The 16337-nt window shown below is 38.7% G+C and overlaps 1 protein-coding gene across 3 annotated transcripts in view; it reads left to right on the top strand.

The window, feature by feature from the left end:
* LOC6586334 overlaps positions 1-16337 on the top strand; it is a 72230-nt gene that overhangs the window by 8533 nt on the left and 47360 nt on the right. For all 3 annotated transcript variants that reach the window (XM_032733199.2, XM_015160529.3, XM_015160528.3), the window contains exons 2-3: positions 7039-8035; positions 8121-8242. In XM_032733199.2, coding sequence (XP_032589090.1) covers positions 7067-8035; positions 8121-8242 — 1091 coding nt within the window. In that variant the 5' untranslated portion in view covers positions 7039-7066. The remainder of the gene's footprint in view (positions 1-7038; positions 8036-8120; positions 8243-16337) is intronic.

Genomic DNA, 16337 nt, shown 5'->3' on the forward strand with positions numbered 1-16337 from the left:
TTTTGGTTATGATGCGAGGAAGAGAATAAACGAAAAAACGATCAACTCTCATTTGCAAGCTCTGATATATATGTATATATTAAAGCAATTTTGTAATTGTTTTTTTATACCCTGAACCCATTTTCAATGCGAAATCAGGGTATAATGGTTTTGTTGAAATGTATGTAACAGGCAGAAGGAGGCAGGGCAGAACCCACAAAGTATATATATTCTTGATCAGGGTGACGAGCTGAGTCGATTTGGCCCTGTCCGTCTGTCTGTCCGTCTGTCCGTCCGTCCGTCTGTCCGTCTGTCCGTATGTATGAACGCGTCGATTTCAGAATTTAATTAAACTTTCAGCATATGATCTACATATTCTATTGAATATTTGACAAATTCCAAAAAATGAAAAAATCATTCACAACTAGCTATACTGCACTATAGGAAAAAAAACGAAATTTTGGCATAAATGCAATTTGTCTTTTTCTACTTTACCTAAGATTTTTATTATTGGAAAAAAAAAAAAAAAAAAAGTTTAAAAACAAGTAAGAAGACTCTAGTCGAGACTGCTCGACTAGGAGATACCCTGAACCCTCCAATCTGACATTCTAATCACTGTGCACTTCTTTTCGCCAAAAACAAAAATCGAAATTATATAAAATACCCTGATTTCCCATTGAAAATGGGTTCAGGGTATAATAAGAACGTTGCAGTCGGGCGTTACCGACTGCGTAATACTCATTCACATCCCATCAACAATATAGTAGTTAAGTTTCGCTCTAATACTGTAGAATATACAGGTTTTTCCGCCCCTACTGGGCGCAGACACCTCATTTTTGGTCAGTTTTTAGAACGTAATAACGGTACACTAACTGCAAAGTTTGAATGCTTACCTTCAAAAAATGTGAAAATTACAGGGTATTTTTCGATATGGCACGCCCCTAAAGAGGCGTAAAAATTATTTTTGGGTCATCGATAGAAGAGGTTACTGGTAACTTAACTCTCTAAATTTGAAGCTTTTAGCTATTATACTTTAGGAGATATCAACTTTTGCGGTTTGCCACGCCCCCTGTGGGCGGACATATATCCGACAAAACTTTTTGGTCTTGAGTGATCAGTCCGATTATATATACAAAATTTGAGGTCTCTGGCATCAATAGTGTCCAAAATAGAGCAGAATTTAAAAAATCACTATATCTTCAGGTCCAATTTGCCACGCCCCTAATAGGCGTAGACTTATAAATTGTCGTTTAACTTTATAGAATCATAACTTTAGCTGACGTGCAAAATTTCAGCATTCTAGGTTTACAACTTTAGGAGATACAGTTTTAGCCGATTTGCCACGCCCCCAATAGGCGGAGATATATCCGCCATAGTTCGTGATCTTGGGTGGTCGACGCGGACCTACGTACCAAATTTCAGCTTTCTAGCTCTTCAACTAACATGATTTCTGGTATATCGGAAAAGGCATTTTCCGATTTGTCACGCCCCTAGTGGGCGGATCGGGAAAATGTTAACATTTTATAAATCTGAGATATACACGAGTGTGTGTTTCAAGTCTCTAGCTTCAATAGCGCCGAAATAGATTGCGTTCATACGGACTGATGGACAGACGGACAGACGGACGGACAGCAAGACGGACATTGCACAAAACCAATATACTGATTCACTTTCGTGAATGAGTATAAATACTACATTACTCAAGCGTCAATTAGTAATCAATTATTTCTCCAATTACTTTGCATTAAGAAGTAAGCCATTTTATATAGTGCGAAAATGGGTTGCAGGTATATTGTGTTGTAATGTACGCACATTACTAACCCATAAGCAATTTTGATACCATATTATTGAAATAATATATAATATATACACTTCGCGTCATCAGGTTAGCGCCCCTCCTTACACTCATTATACCCTGAACCCATTGAAAATGGGAAATCAGGGTATAATGGTTTTGTTAAAAGTATGTAACAGACAGAAGGAGGCGTGGCAGACCCCACAAAGTATATATATTCTTGATCAGGGCGACGAGCTAAGTCGATTTGGCCCTGTCCGTCTGTCTGTCCGTCCGTCCGTCCGTCCGTCCGTATGTATGAACGCGTCGATTTCAGAAGATATAAGAGCTAGAGACTTGAAATTTTTTTTCCTAGGTCCGTGTATATCACGCGCATATCAAGTTTTTCTTTTTATATCGATAACTACTCCCGATAATTTATTATCGATCAAAAACCTTATCGAAAGCTAGTTATTTAATTATACCTCCTACACCTTTAGAGCTAGAGCTTCCAAATTTTATATGTAGACTTATATGCATTTTATATAATTTCGATTTTTGTTGTAATTTACCCCCACCCCTATATCCACCCCTTCACCCTCACCTTTGTAAAAGGCGTATTTCAAGTACTAGAGACTTGTGCTTTGGAATGTACATACATTTGAATATTATGATTATGTTCTGAAAGTTTCATTAAGATTGTACGTCTAGAAATTAAAATATTCAACAAATAAATCCTTATAATGTTGCCCACACTGCAGCGCAGCACAAGCGCAGTCGCTGCTTACTGCGCAGCTAGCAGAGCGCGTTCTAATACGTGGATGTGTATGTACGTGTGCCGAAAAGAAGTGCAGAGTGATTAGAATATCAGATTACAATCTTAATGAAAGTTTCAGGGCGAAATTATATAGTGAAAATGTATGTACATTCCAAAGCACAAGTCTCTAGTACTTGAAATACGTCTTTTACAAAGGTGAGGGTGAGGGGGTGGATATTGGGGTGGGGGGTAAATTACAACAAAAATCGAAATTATATAAAATACATATAAGTCTACATTTAAAATTTGGAAGCTCTAGCTCTAAAGGTGTAGGAGGTATAATTAAATAACTAGCTTTCGATAAGGTTTTTGATCGATAATAAATTATCGGGAGTAGTTATCGATATAAAAAGAAAAACTTGATATGCGCGTGATATACACGGACCTAGGAAAAAAAATTTCAAGTCTCTAGCTCTTATATCTTCTGAAATCGACGCGTTCATACATACGGACGGACGGACGGACGGACGGACGGACGGACAGACAGACGGACAGGGCCAAATCGACTTAGCTCGTCGCCCTGATCAAGAATATATATACTTTGTGGGGTCTGCCACGCCTCCTTCTGTCTGTTACATACTTTTAACAAAACCATTATACCCTGATTTCCCATTTTCAATGGGTTCAGGGTATAAACAGAAATCTAAGTGGCAATTTTCTTACAAATAGGGAAAACTATGGAAAAAACTATATACGCGGCAATAATCAAGCGATTTCAGAAGGAAATAGAAGAGCATTAGTTCGGGAAGCTTCGAATTCCCATGAATCGACCACCAAGATTAGGGATAAAATCGGTGTTAAGACGAGCTTATCAACGGTCCAAAGAGCAATAAAGAAAGTTAATTACCTAAAGAAACAGAATGTAAAAAAAAAGACACCAGTCGATATGCTGAGAAAAGAAATACGCATTAATTTTGGCCGGGCGAACATGACGTGGTCTACCCAATGGCAGCATGTTGTCTTTTCTGATGAGAAAAATTGAATTTGGAAGGAGCTTATGGCAAAATTTATTATATCCATGACCTACGCATAGAAGAACATTATTTGGAATGGTTTCCAAGCCGTTGCGGCGTGGGGGTGGTGTGGCATTGATGTAGGGTGCAATATCTTACTACAGCGCTTGTAAGCTTCAATTTTTGACATCACGCATGAACGCATAGGACTATAACATCGTGTTTAAAACTGCTGTTCCGCATTTCTATATCCTGTCTGAAAACCGGCATTAGATTTCCCAGCATGATAATGCTCCAAATCCAAATCCTAATCCCTGAAGTCCTGGATTCAGGGCCAAAAAATTGATCTCATGGAGTGGCCACTATATTCACTCGACCTTAATATCATTGAAAACGTCTGGGGATGGTTGATCAGGAAAGTATATGAGTCCGAAAAGCATTATTGTGCAAAGATAGAGTTGATCGAAGGTACTGAACACGCTTGGTAAACCATATCCTTGAATAATATTGAACAACTTTATAATTCCACTCCTAATCGAATTTTTGAGGTAATTTCAAACAAAAAACGGCACTACGCACTACTAATATTACTTAAAAATAATAATAGCTTAAAATACAGGTGTTATTTTTGGTCATTAACTTCAATAAATTGAATTTAGCGCAGGGGGCGCTAATCTGATGACCAAATTTTTGTTACATGTTTTTTGTACATTTTACAAAAAAAAATTATTTAAAAATAATCCTTATTGTTACAGTAGCCATTCTTTTTGTATTTTAAAGAGAAATAAATGGAGTATAATGTAAAAAAAATTCAAAGATGGAGCTCTGATGGCTTAGATTTTATTTAGCTTTGAGGTTGAGTGTAAAGGGGGGCGCTAACCTGATGACGCGCAGTGTATATATATATATATATATATATATATATATATATATCATATTACATTTCTATTTAGTAAATTTTTTGTTTCACTAAAATAACGTTAAACAAGTAAGAAAGCTCTAGTCGAGACTACTCGACTACGAGATCTCCTGAACCCTTGGAGCAATAGCTATTTCAATCATTTTTCGTGTCTTTCTGCTTACCCAAGAAAACACACACACACACACACACACACACACACACACACACACACACACACATACACACACACACACACACACACACACACACACACACACACACACACACGCACGCACGCACACACAGGCATACATACACACACATACATACACATACACACACACACACACACATACATACACACACACACATACAGAAACAATTACATACATATACACACACAAGCATAAACACGCATGGGCGGCAGTGAGCGCTTACTATGAGAACTTAATTGCTTAATAACTTTTTTTGTGGACATACGAACTTTCAGATTATGATTATAACATGGATATGCATGTAATTGCCAAAGCACAAGTCTCTAGTATTTGATATACGCCTTTTACAAATGTGAGGGTGAGGGGGTGAATATAGGGGTGGAGGGTAAATTTTAACGAAAACCTAAATTGCATAAATTGCATATTAGCATACATAAAAAATTTGGAGACTCTAGCAATAAAGGTGTAGGAGATATAATTTTATAACTGATGTTCGATAAGGTTTTTATCGATAAAAAAAGATCGGGATGAGCTATCGATTTTTAATGTAATTACGGACATTTAAAAAAAAATTTAAATCTCTAGCTCTTATATCTTCTGAAATCGACGCGTTCATACATACGGACAGACGGACGGACAGACAGACAGACGGACATGGCAAAATCAACTCAGTTCGTCGCCCTGATCAAGAATTTATATACTTTATGGGGTCTGCCACGCCTCCTTCTGCCTGTTACATACATTTCAACAAAACCATTATACCCTGATTTCCCATTGAAAATGGGTTCATGGTATAAAAAATCCAGAATTCCCGCTGCCCGCTGTTTTGGAATTTTTTCCGCAATCGGCTTTTCAAAAAAGCCAGATTTGACGGCTGATTTGGCAACACTGTTCTTTTGTTTAATATTTGACCATCTCGGTGGAGCGCATGAAGCGAAATGATTGTGCTTTCGTATATTTTCGTAGCCCGAATCTAAAAGTGAAGAGCCGAGCAAATACGAAGTGGTCTGGGAGACCACTGTTAAAAGACACAGTGGTTAGTGGTAGTATCTAGTCGAGCACTCTCGACTAGAGTTTTCTTACTTGTTATTTATCAGAACAGCAAAAACCCTGAAAAATTCCGTGTCCGGTCGGGACATCGGGACATTACCTCCAAAAGCAGGACATGTTCCAGAATTCCGGGACGGATGGCAACCCTAGATTTCATATATATTTTATTGTTTATTTACTTGTTACCCCGAATCCATTGAAAATGAGTAATTAGGTTTAATGGTTAAAATGTTTGTAACAGGTTAGACAGCTCATGTTTAAATGTCCACATGCAAAGCAGCTTCAGCACTGCAATGTATGTAGTTTTGTATATTCGTAATTCATATATTGACCTTATTAGAAACTGCACTTTAATTTAATGAGTTTTACAAAATAGTTGTGCCATCCAAAATATAACAACTATCAAAATTGTATAAAATACACATGAACATAAATGCAAAATTTAAAGAACAAAAATATAAAATCGACTTTTGAAGTCTCTTGCTCTTAATTTAATATTTATTTTTAAAATGTATGTATTATGTATTAAGTTCTCAAAGTAAGCGCACACTGCAGCCCATGCGTGTTTATGCTTGTGTGTGTGAATGTTTGTGTATGTGTGTGTGTGTGTGTATGTGTGTGTGTAAATGTTTGTGTATGTGTGTGTGTATGTGTGTGTGTGTGTGTGTGTGTGTGTGTGTGTGTGTGTGTGTGTGTGTGTGTGTGTGTGTGTGTGTGTGCATATGTGCGTGTTTCTTGTGTAAGCTGAAAGACACGAAAAATGATTGAAATAGCTATTGCTCCAAGGGTTCAGGGGATCTCGTAGTCGAGCAGTCTCGACTAGAGTTTTCTTACTTGTTTCCGTTGTCTACGGGCTTAGGATATACTAACATTGGAGCCTAGAAGTAGTTATTCCTTTGTTTGCTAATATGTATGTATAATATACATACATATATGTACATACATACATATGTATGTATATGTAAATAGTTTTCTGATCATTTTTGTTTGTACCTATTAGAGAAAGGCTTAATTCAATTTGCGCAAAGCGCTTGCGCAATATTAGTCGTTACCACTGACCAGAGAACACATAGACTAGACATAGAGCATAGAGGCATCTTCAACATTTGACCATCTCGGTCGAGCGCATGAAGCGAAATGATTGTGCTTTCGTATATTTTCGTAGCCCGTACCTAAAAGTGAAGAGCCGAGCAAATACGAAATTGATAGGCCCTACGAGAGAGATTTTTCGGTGTTGAAAAACTTTGTACTACATGTCTAGTCTATGTGTTCTCTGGTCAGTTTCGTTACGCACTTACCTAATTGGGAAAGTATTCCAAAAATTTTTTAGCATTAACCCATACTTTCAGCACAAGGCCAATGAGCCAGTGACATAGCATGGCTGAAGCAAACAACACGCAACAGGCGATGGTCAGCAGCAGTGAACAATTTAATGGTCGGCACTCGGCATCACCAGCACGTACTATAGACTCACATGACTCGACAACGGGCAGCATGGATACGATTGTGGATCGCAGTCTAAATCGAAATAATCTGTTGCAAGTGACCAATACCATTGAGCAAAACACCAATGCGACCAATGACGACAGTAGCTTGACTAACTCACAAATAGCGATTCTACGAAGGGATTCTCAGCAGGGTCAGCAGAAGCAGGAGCAAGTGGAACAGGATGAACGTCAGCATGTTGATGCTCAGAGCCATATATACTCCAGTCCTGTCTACGATGAGAAACCTTCGCCTCCATTGATGCTAACGGCTGCTACATTGCTGGCCAATGCGCTAAATGATAAGGATGATCAAACAAAGAAGTCAAAGCTCATAAGCCACGAAGAGTTTAAGCACCAACTGGAAGAGGCATCGATCCCACGTACCCCGGTCAAGAGTGTTAACAATACCATCGATTCTCGCATCAGCAAAAAGCAACGCTGTCCACCGGAATTTATCAAGTATAAGGGCAGCAGTGGCAATGGTACCAGTGATAATGAAGCCAATGGCTCCACATTATCAGCCAAGGCGCGGCACAAGCATCGGGCCAGCAATGAATGCTGCTCCGCATTTCCATTGCAAATCATGTTAGGTACTTTGCAACTGGTTTTGGCCATTTCATTGATGGCGCTCGGCTCCCTGTTAATAGTGCGCGACACGGCCTTGTCAATGGCCGGTATTTGGACAGGTTTGATTGCAGCCATCACCGGTTCGTTGGGCGTGGTCAGCATGCGCAAAACCCAGACGGCCTTTCTTGCGCTCAGTTTGGTATGCATTGCCAGCAGTACGTTGGCGCTGGCCATTTCTGGTGTGGGCCTGTCGCGTGACCTCAATCGCATGGCCGAACAAAAGAGTGAACAGGTAAAAATATAAATTAATGTAACTTTCCACTTTGTTTTTATTTACATAGGTATCTTGTTGCTATTGCTATTACTATTATTTGCAGTTTGACCTGATGAATGCCCATAGCGAGGTTCCAGCTGCTTGCGGACTAATATTTGTCATATTTTTACACTTTCTGATCAGCATTGTTTCGGTTTATCGCTGCGCTCTGCAGATTTGCACAAAGTGAGTAGTTTTTATAATTCAAACATATAATTTAAAATATGTAAGAAAGCTCTAGTCGAGACTGCTCGACTACGAGATCCCCTAAGCCTTTAAGGAACTGATCAGGGTGACCGCGCCGGACCAAACGAAAAATACCAATTTGGTCTCAAAAATATACTATAAAATACTATTTCATATTTTACAAAATACCACTATAAATACCATAACAAATAAATCGTCTGGAAATTCAAATTATAATAAAATAATAACTGACTTATTATATATAGAAAAAATAAGGGTTTTCCCATTGCAAACAATGTTTGTTGTTTATTTCATTTTAAAAAATTAATAATATTTCAGTCCAACATAAAACTAGAACAATATGCATTCGTATTTAATTCCATATTCCAATATATATTTAAAGTCTTAAAATTAATTAAATGCTTAAAATTCATTTTGTAAAATTTTCTTAAAATAAAATAATAAAGGAACTTCTTTGTTCAGTCTTGCTAGTTTCTCTTAAGATCATTTAATTATATTTACTAGCCTTCTTCGTCAGAGCAGCTTAAATTCAATTTGTTGAAATCTTTACATAACACTTGTTCACTGGGCTTAAAATGATTGCACCCATTTTCGCGCAATGATTATTGTACATGTAATATATGTGATATATTTACATTTTTAAAGCGGTTTCGATTTTTCGTTTTGATTAAATTAATTTGAGAGAATATGCGTTCACACGACGGATTAGAAACGGGCAAAATTATTAAATCTTTGTTTTTGTGTAGCTGCATGCTGCTTAAGTGACGCCAGCCTACTCAAAATGTTAGTCTGGCACGCTTTGCAGTGCGTATCCATATTATTAGCACTCATTCCCAGCCATTTTTCATTTTCCGGCATAGTCTCCCACTCAGCTCTATATTTTTGCTTATTGCTCATGTTTTCTATTTATTTGTTTTAAAATTAAGCAAATCTTAAGCATTAAGCATTCGATTCAGGGTGACCGCGCCGGACCAAACGAAAAATACCAATTTGGTCTCAAAAATATACTATAAAATACTATTTCATATTTTACAAAATACCACTATAAATACCATAACAAATAAATCGTCTGGAAATTCAAATTATAATAAAATAATAACTGACTTATTATATATAGAAAAAATAAGGGTTTTCCCATTGCAAAAAATGTTTGTTGTTTATTTCATTTTAAAAAATTAATAATATTTCAGTCCAACATAAAACTAGAACAATATGCATTCGCATTCAATTCCATATTCCAATATATATTTAAAGTCTTAAAATTAATTAAATGCTTAAAATTCATTTTGTAACATTTTCTTAAAATAAAATAGTAAAGGAACTTCTTTGTTCAGTCTTGCTAGTTTCTCTTAAGATCATTTAATTATCTTTACATAACACTTGTTCACTGGGCTTAAAATTATTGCACCCATTTTCGCGCAATGATTATTGTACATGTAATATATGTGATATATTTACATTTTTAAAGCGGTTTCGATTTTTCGTTTTGATTAAATTAATTTGAGAGAATATGCGTTCACACGATGGATTAGAAACGGGCAAAATTATTAAATCTTTGTTTTTGTGTAGCCGCATGCTGCTTAAGTGACGCCAGCCTACTCAAAATGTTAGTCTGGCACGCTTTGCAGTGCGCATCCATATTATTAGCGCTCCTTCCCAGCCATTTTTCATTTTCCGGCATAGTCTCCCACTCAGCTCTATATTTTTGCTTATTGCTCATATTTTCTATTTACTTGTTTTAAAATTAAGCAAGTCTTAAGCATTAAGCATTCGATTCATTAAGACTTAAAGAGTGACCAAACCGAAAATACCATAATACCATAAAATCGAAGAAAAATGCTACTAAATACCTATATACCATTAAAATACTTTTGAGCAAAATCGGAGCTGATAAAATACCAAAAAGTATTTAAGATACCATATTCGGTCACCCTGGTCTGTCGGTTTATACAGGCAACACCACCTACGCATTAGAGGTGCCAAACTATCGATGACACTATCGACGGTCGGGCAATATCGAGCGACTGAACTATCGATGGTTCAATGGCTCGATAGTGGACGATAATATCGTCAAAGGTGCGTGATTAATAATTATAATTTTTCTTAATTTTGTATCATAGCTTGCAAATGATGGTTGATCGTTTTTTCGAATATGTTCTGCTTTATAACATAACCGAAAAGATTGTGCAGACACAATCTCGCTATGAGCGGCTCTTTTTGTTTTGAATTGGTTTTGGTCAAGTGCTTCGCATTGACTCATTGGAGTGGCGATCTCAAATGAGTGTCGCGTAAAGAGTAATACGATTTTCGCTTACACAAAGACTCTCAGCAAAAGACAGTTTGATTAAAAAACTCAACAGAAATGATCTTTGCCTTCGTGTGCATGTAAATACATACATACATACGTACAAAAAGAACGCAACAATCGCGCGTGATTACCCATACAAACGCAACTGACAGTTTGCTTCATTTAACCCAAGCAAACGATCAGTGCTTGACTTGAGCGAAACGAAAACTGAAATAACTGTGTCGCTCAGAGCGCGAGCGAGCTAAACCATACGCGACATAAACCATTTCTGTCTGAGTCTTTTTTATTGTGTGAGTGAAAGCACTAACCACAGAACACATAGACCGGACAAGTAGTGTAAAGCGTTTTGCACACTTTTTTTCGAGCATTAGTTCCCAGACCACTTCGTATTTGCTCGGCTCCTCACTTTTAGGGTCGGGCTACGAAAATATGGGAACACAAAATCATTTCGTTTCATGCGGTCGGCCGAGATGGTCGACTGTTGAACAAAAGGTCCCTCTGTGCTCAATCCCAGTGGCGGAAATGCCCATTACTCATGGATTACTTGTCGCCTGTGTGCATGAAAAGATCGATTACAAGCTGCCTTACTTTTTTAAGGAATGGCCGCTTTTTCTCCCGGGTGCATGAAATTATTAAATTTTGTAATGCAGAAGTAATGAGGTGACGAAGTTTCCTTCGGCTCTCCATTACCCATGCGTATACTTTTTAAATATTGTAATGTAGAAATTCCGCAACCTGAAGAAAACGCCTTATACATTTTCAAAATCGCTTATGGGTTAGTAATGTGCGTACATTACAACACAATATACCTGCAACCCATTTTCCCACTATATAAAATGGCTTACTTCTTAATGCAATGTAATTGGAGAAATAATTGATTACTAATTGAAAGATAGAAACGCTTGAGTAATGTAGTATTTTTTGTTTTAATTTTTAAATATTATTATTTATTATTTCTTAATATCTATAAATAAATGTATCTAAAGCTATGTCTTATTATCTAGTTTGTCCTTATTATCGAACTTCTGCTTTGCCAGTCGACCTTTCTGGACCCGAAAGCAGTTTCTTATTGTACTTATATAGGTCTTCTTAGTGGACCCTTCGGTTTTTATAGCATCTGTAAATTAAACAATATTAATTTTGTTGTCATTAAAAATACATGTAAGATGATCCCTTTAAATTTACGTCCGCACGGCTCAACAATAGCAGAAAAGTGACGCGCCGCGGCGGGTAAAACGAAAACAGAAATCATCACACATATGCATTTTTGAACTTGTATTTACACTCATTAACACTATACACACAAAAGAAATTGGCATAGACAAAGAAACCAAACAAAAGAAGGCACGCATTCCATGCAAAAAACGGTAAAGTCCAAAACGAAATTCGGCGATTTCGTCGCGACGCAACGAATGACGAAAATCGTTTGTTGGTTAGCGGGGACGGGGCATACAGAAACGAAGTTAACAAGAGCTCGATTCTGTCGTATGAGTAGCACTTTTTATTTTGTACATTACAAATGCGCTGAAAAAAATGTTCATAGGTAATGCATTACTTTTTTGTCGTATGTAATGCATTATTTCAACAGACCTCATTCAGGTCGTCGCCACTGGGCAGCAGCTCACCCATGTCTTCCCTTCTGAGTGAAGAGTATTCCGAACTCTTCAAGCCGTTTGCCATGCGTTTTCGTTATTATTTGTGGGAAGGGTATGAAAGCGTTGGTGCGCATAATGAAACTGTTTTCACGACGAGCACGCACACACACCCTTACAGTATGCTGCATGTACTATGAACATTTTGTGCGAAGCTCTTGCTGCCTGTAGCAATTTTAAATCCCAGCATTTGCATTTGGTCGATCTTGTGAAGTGCTCACATACATATGTATGTATGTATGTATATACATTTGATTGTGTGTACGCATGGGATGCGATGCTCACAATTATGGGATATAACTTGTAGAATAGACGTCTGCATGATTACATTCATAACAAAGCCACATTGAGTACATTCGAATTGAGTAGAATATGAGCGAGTGAAAAGGACAGAATGAGACGAATGTGTATACTACTGTTTCGCAAGACGAACATGTTGTGTCTCATGCCGAATGACTGAGTATAACGAAAGAAGAGCAAAGTGAAATGAAAACTTCGAAAACACTCGAACTACTCAAGTAGTTCGAAGAATATTTTGTGTATTCATTTTGCGCTTTGAGAAATTGTGAGCAGACGTGCGAAATGGAAGCGGAACCTGCAGGAAAAAATGTATGTATTTTTCGGCAAATACCAGCGTGTTGTTTTTGTGTTTTGTTTTGTTTAAAGCTTGTGTTTTAGTTTTACTAACAAAATGTGTAGTTGTGACCGTCTATATATGTTTTCTGTGTTGATATTTGCAGATTTAATATTTATTTAATTTAATTATTTAATTACAGAAAAGCAATGTTCAATAGCTTCCAACCCTGATAGAATTAATAAAATTATGTTTTTAAATTCGAATATTATTAATTAATTATTTGAAATAAATATATAAGTTAAAAATTCCACAACAAAAAATACATTGCACACATATTTCTTTATTTTTTCCTCTTTCTTTTAACAGATACACACAGCAGAAAACAGCTGACAATATCGAATGTATTCAATATACAACATTTAATAGCTTCTGCTGCTCACTCACTTCGTTTCTTTTCGGCTATATTTTTGTGCAGCCGAGAGAAACACGACTTCAGTCGCTCACTCATTCTCATTTCGTTTTGTACAAGTTTTCACTCAATTCAATGATGACTTTGTACATTTGAATGTGCTTTTTTTGCCATTCATGCAGACGTCTATTGTAGAAGCACTTGTATGCCTGTGTGCCTTTACATGTCCGTGTGTGTATATCTTTGTTTGTATGCTTGGGAGATGAACATTGGCGTGTGCCTCCCTCAACTTAGAATGGTGTGAACTATTTTGGGTTTTAATCATAGCTCGCAAATAACTGTTAACACTTTTTCGTTGTCTGCAAAAAAGTGTCTTTCACTGACACAGTCAAAAAAAACTCAGACAGAAACTGTTTTTGTCGCGTCTGGCTTAGCTCTCTCGCGCTCTGAGGGAGACAGTTGTTTCTGTTTTCGTTTCCTCAAGTCAAACACTGATCGTTTGCTTGAGTTAAATGAGGCAAAAAGTTAAAAAGGCAAAAACATTTTCTGCTGAGTTTTTTAGTCAAAGTGTTTTTTGCTGAGAGTCTTTGTGTGAGGGAAAATTGTGTTAGTTTTACGCGACACTCATGTGAGAGCGTCACACGAATGAGTCATTGCATTGCGTCTAAACGAAACAGATGCTAAAGAAAACAGAGAGTGACGCTGAGAGCGAGACGTGTCTGCACAATTTTTTTGGTTATGATGCGAGGAAGAGAATAAACGAAAAAACGATCAACTCTCATTTGCAAGCTCTGGTTTTAATTGAAGAAGCGCGCTTATGTTTAAGTACCTGATTTCATTCAATGATCGTGGGTTTGCCTATCAGAATGAATGTTTTTTTAAAATGTGGTACCTGATTAATACCAGTGGGCAAAATGGGATGTGTTTTTTGAACCCTTGCACTTGTGCATACATATGCAGGTCAATTTGACAACTTTTTAAAAAGATGAATACGTAAACAGGTCAAATTGACCCTTTTTACAAAAATTGGGATTACCACATTTTAAAACAAGTAAGAAGACTCTAGTAAGAAGAAGACCCAGCGACCTCAAAAAAACTACCAGAGACTTACTGCGCGGCGGCTCGTGGAATTCCCAAGCGGTACAATTCGGGGTGCAAGAGAGGGGGGGGCGATAGCGTCGTTGTTTTGGCGTCAGGGCTTCTTTCCTTTCCTTGTCTTTTGTGGGCGCGTAAATTTTGTTACTTTAGGCGTCAAATCGATTGTGGAAACACTCTTTCCAGAAAGTTTAAGCTCCATTCACGCTCCTGAGTCCGAGTCTGCTGATCGGGGCTCAACGAGCACTCAAATTGTTTTAGTTATAGAGGAAGAAATATCATTAGTTCTCCGAGGTCTTAGAACCAACACAGCTCCAGGGCCGGACGGGATCCCAAATCGTGCGCTAAAGCTAGCCCTCTAAGAGAGATAATAAAGAGCTCAGAGTCAGCTGCGCTTTCAGGACTATCTCCGATGACGCGGCGCTCGTCATAGCCGGTATGGTGCCACTGGAGTATTTGGTCGCCGAAGCCGTGGAGCGGAATTCGCACGGGCCTACGCGACTCAACGCTGTCAGGGCGAACAGCATCGCACGATGGCAAAGAAGGTGGAATAGCTCAGCTAAAGGGCGGTGGAGGCACAAGCTCATCCCGGAGCTTGAACCATGGGTTAACCGCAAACATGGCGAGGTTAACTTCTACCTTACGCAGATCCTCTCGGGTCATGGATGCTTTCGGAGCTATTTGAAGAGCTTTGGCCACGAGGAATCTGACGAGTGCCCCTGGTGCGAGCGAGGGCATGTGGAAGACACCAACCACATTCTTTTCGAATGTGGACGGTTCCTGGAGGGGAGGCGTCGTCTGGAAGAGGCAGTGGGCCGCTCCATCAGAGCGGACAACTTAGTCAACGCCATGCTGGAATCGGAGGAAGCTTGGGAACTAACAAGCACCTTCGCGGCCACGGTGATGATGGAGCTCCGCAGAGTCGAGTGACTGAGAATACGAGCTGTCCCAGGCTAAGGTAGCGCATAGTGCTTGCGAAGCAATGCTTTACGGCCGTCCCGCAAGCACCGCGCGCTATCCTAGTCACCACGCAACTTGCAATTTGTTATATAATTTTGTCAATAAATGAAAAAAAAAAAAAAAAAAAACACACACAAACATGCACACACACATACACGCACACAAGCACTCACGCCTAAGCACGCATGGGCTGTAATGTGCGCTTACTATCAGAACTTAATTGTTTAATAACTTTTTTTGTGAACATACGATCTTCATAAAACTTTAACTTTAAGTTACATACATTTCAACAAAACCATTATACCCTAATTTCCCATATTCAATGGGTTCAGGGTATAACAAGTAAAAAAGCTCTAGCCGAGACTGCTCGACTACGAGATCCCCTGAATCCTTCGAGCAATAGCTATTTCAATAATTTTTCGCGTCTTTCTGCTTACACAAGACACACGCACACACACACAAAAACACACACACACACACACACACACACACACACAAACACACACACACACACACACACACACCCACTAAAAGAAGCGTTAGCTCAAATAGGAGCTACACTAGAGGGTCTGTCTGCCTTATTTGGGGGTCAGCGGCATATAAATGCCTTAATGAGAGAGGAGCTGGCTAGGCTGGTCAGCCTTCACAAGACGGCCGAAGCGTTCTGCAACCGTTCGGTTAAAAACTGTGAGGTGCAGACCACGCCACTCAAAAAAGTAGGCGAAAACGTTAAGGCAGCGAGCATTAGTGCTACAGTAGGTAGCAATACTCCCAAGCGGTCGAGGGAAGTTGCCTCCGAACAGAGGAAAACTCCCTCAAAAAAGCCGAGGCCCAATAGAAGTGCAGCGAACCCAAAAGAACCAATGGCTCTACGGGCTACAGCTGAATCTGAAACTTCAAACCAGGCCGCCCGACAGACAAACCAGAGCAGCTGGACAGTCGTCAAAGGGCGAAAGCCTATGCAAAAACGTCCCAGGACTGACGCGATTGCGATTTCAGGCGTAGGGGGCTGCAGCTACGCGGACATGCTTCGTGTAGTTAAAAACGACCCAAATTTGAAGCATCTGAGCAGC

This window comes from Drosophila mojavensis, unplaced genomic scaffold (genome assembly GCF_018153725.1).
Source record: "Drosophila mojavensis isolate 15081-1352.22 unplaced genomic scaffold, ASM1815372v1 contig_136, whole genome shotgun sequence".
NCBI classification, from domain to species: domain Eukaryota; kingdom Metazoa; phylum Arthropoda; class Insecta; order Diptera; family Drosophilidae; genus Drosophila; species Drosophila mojavensis.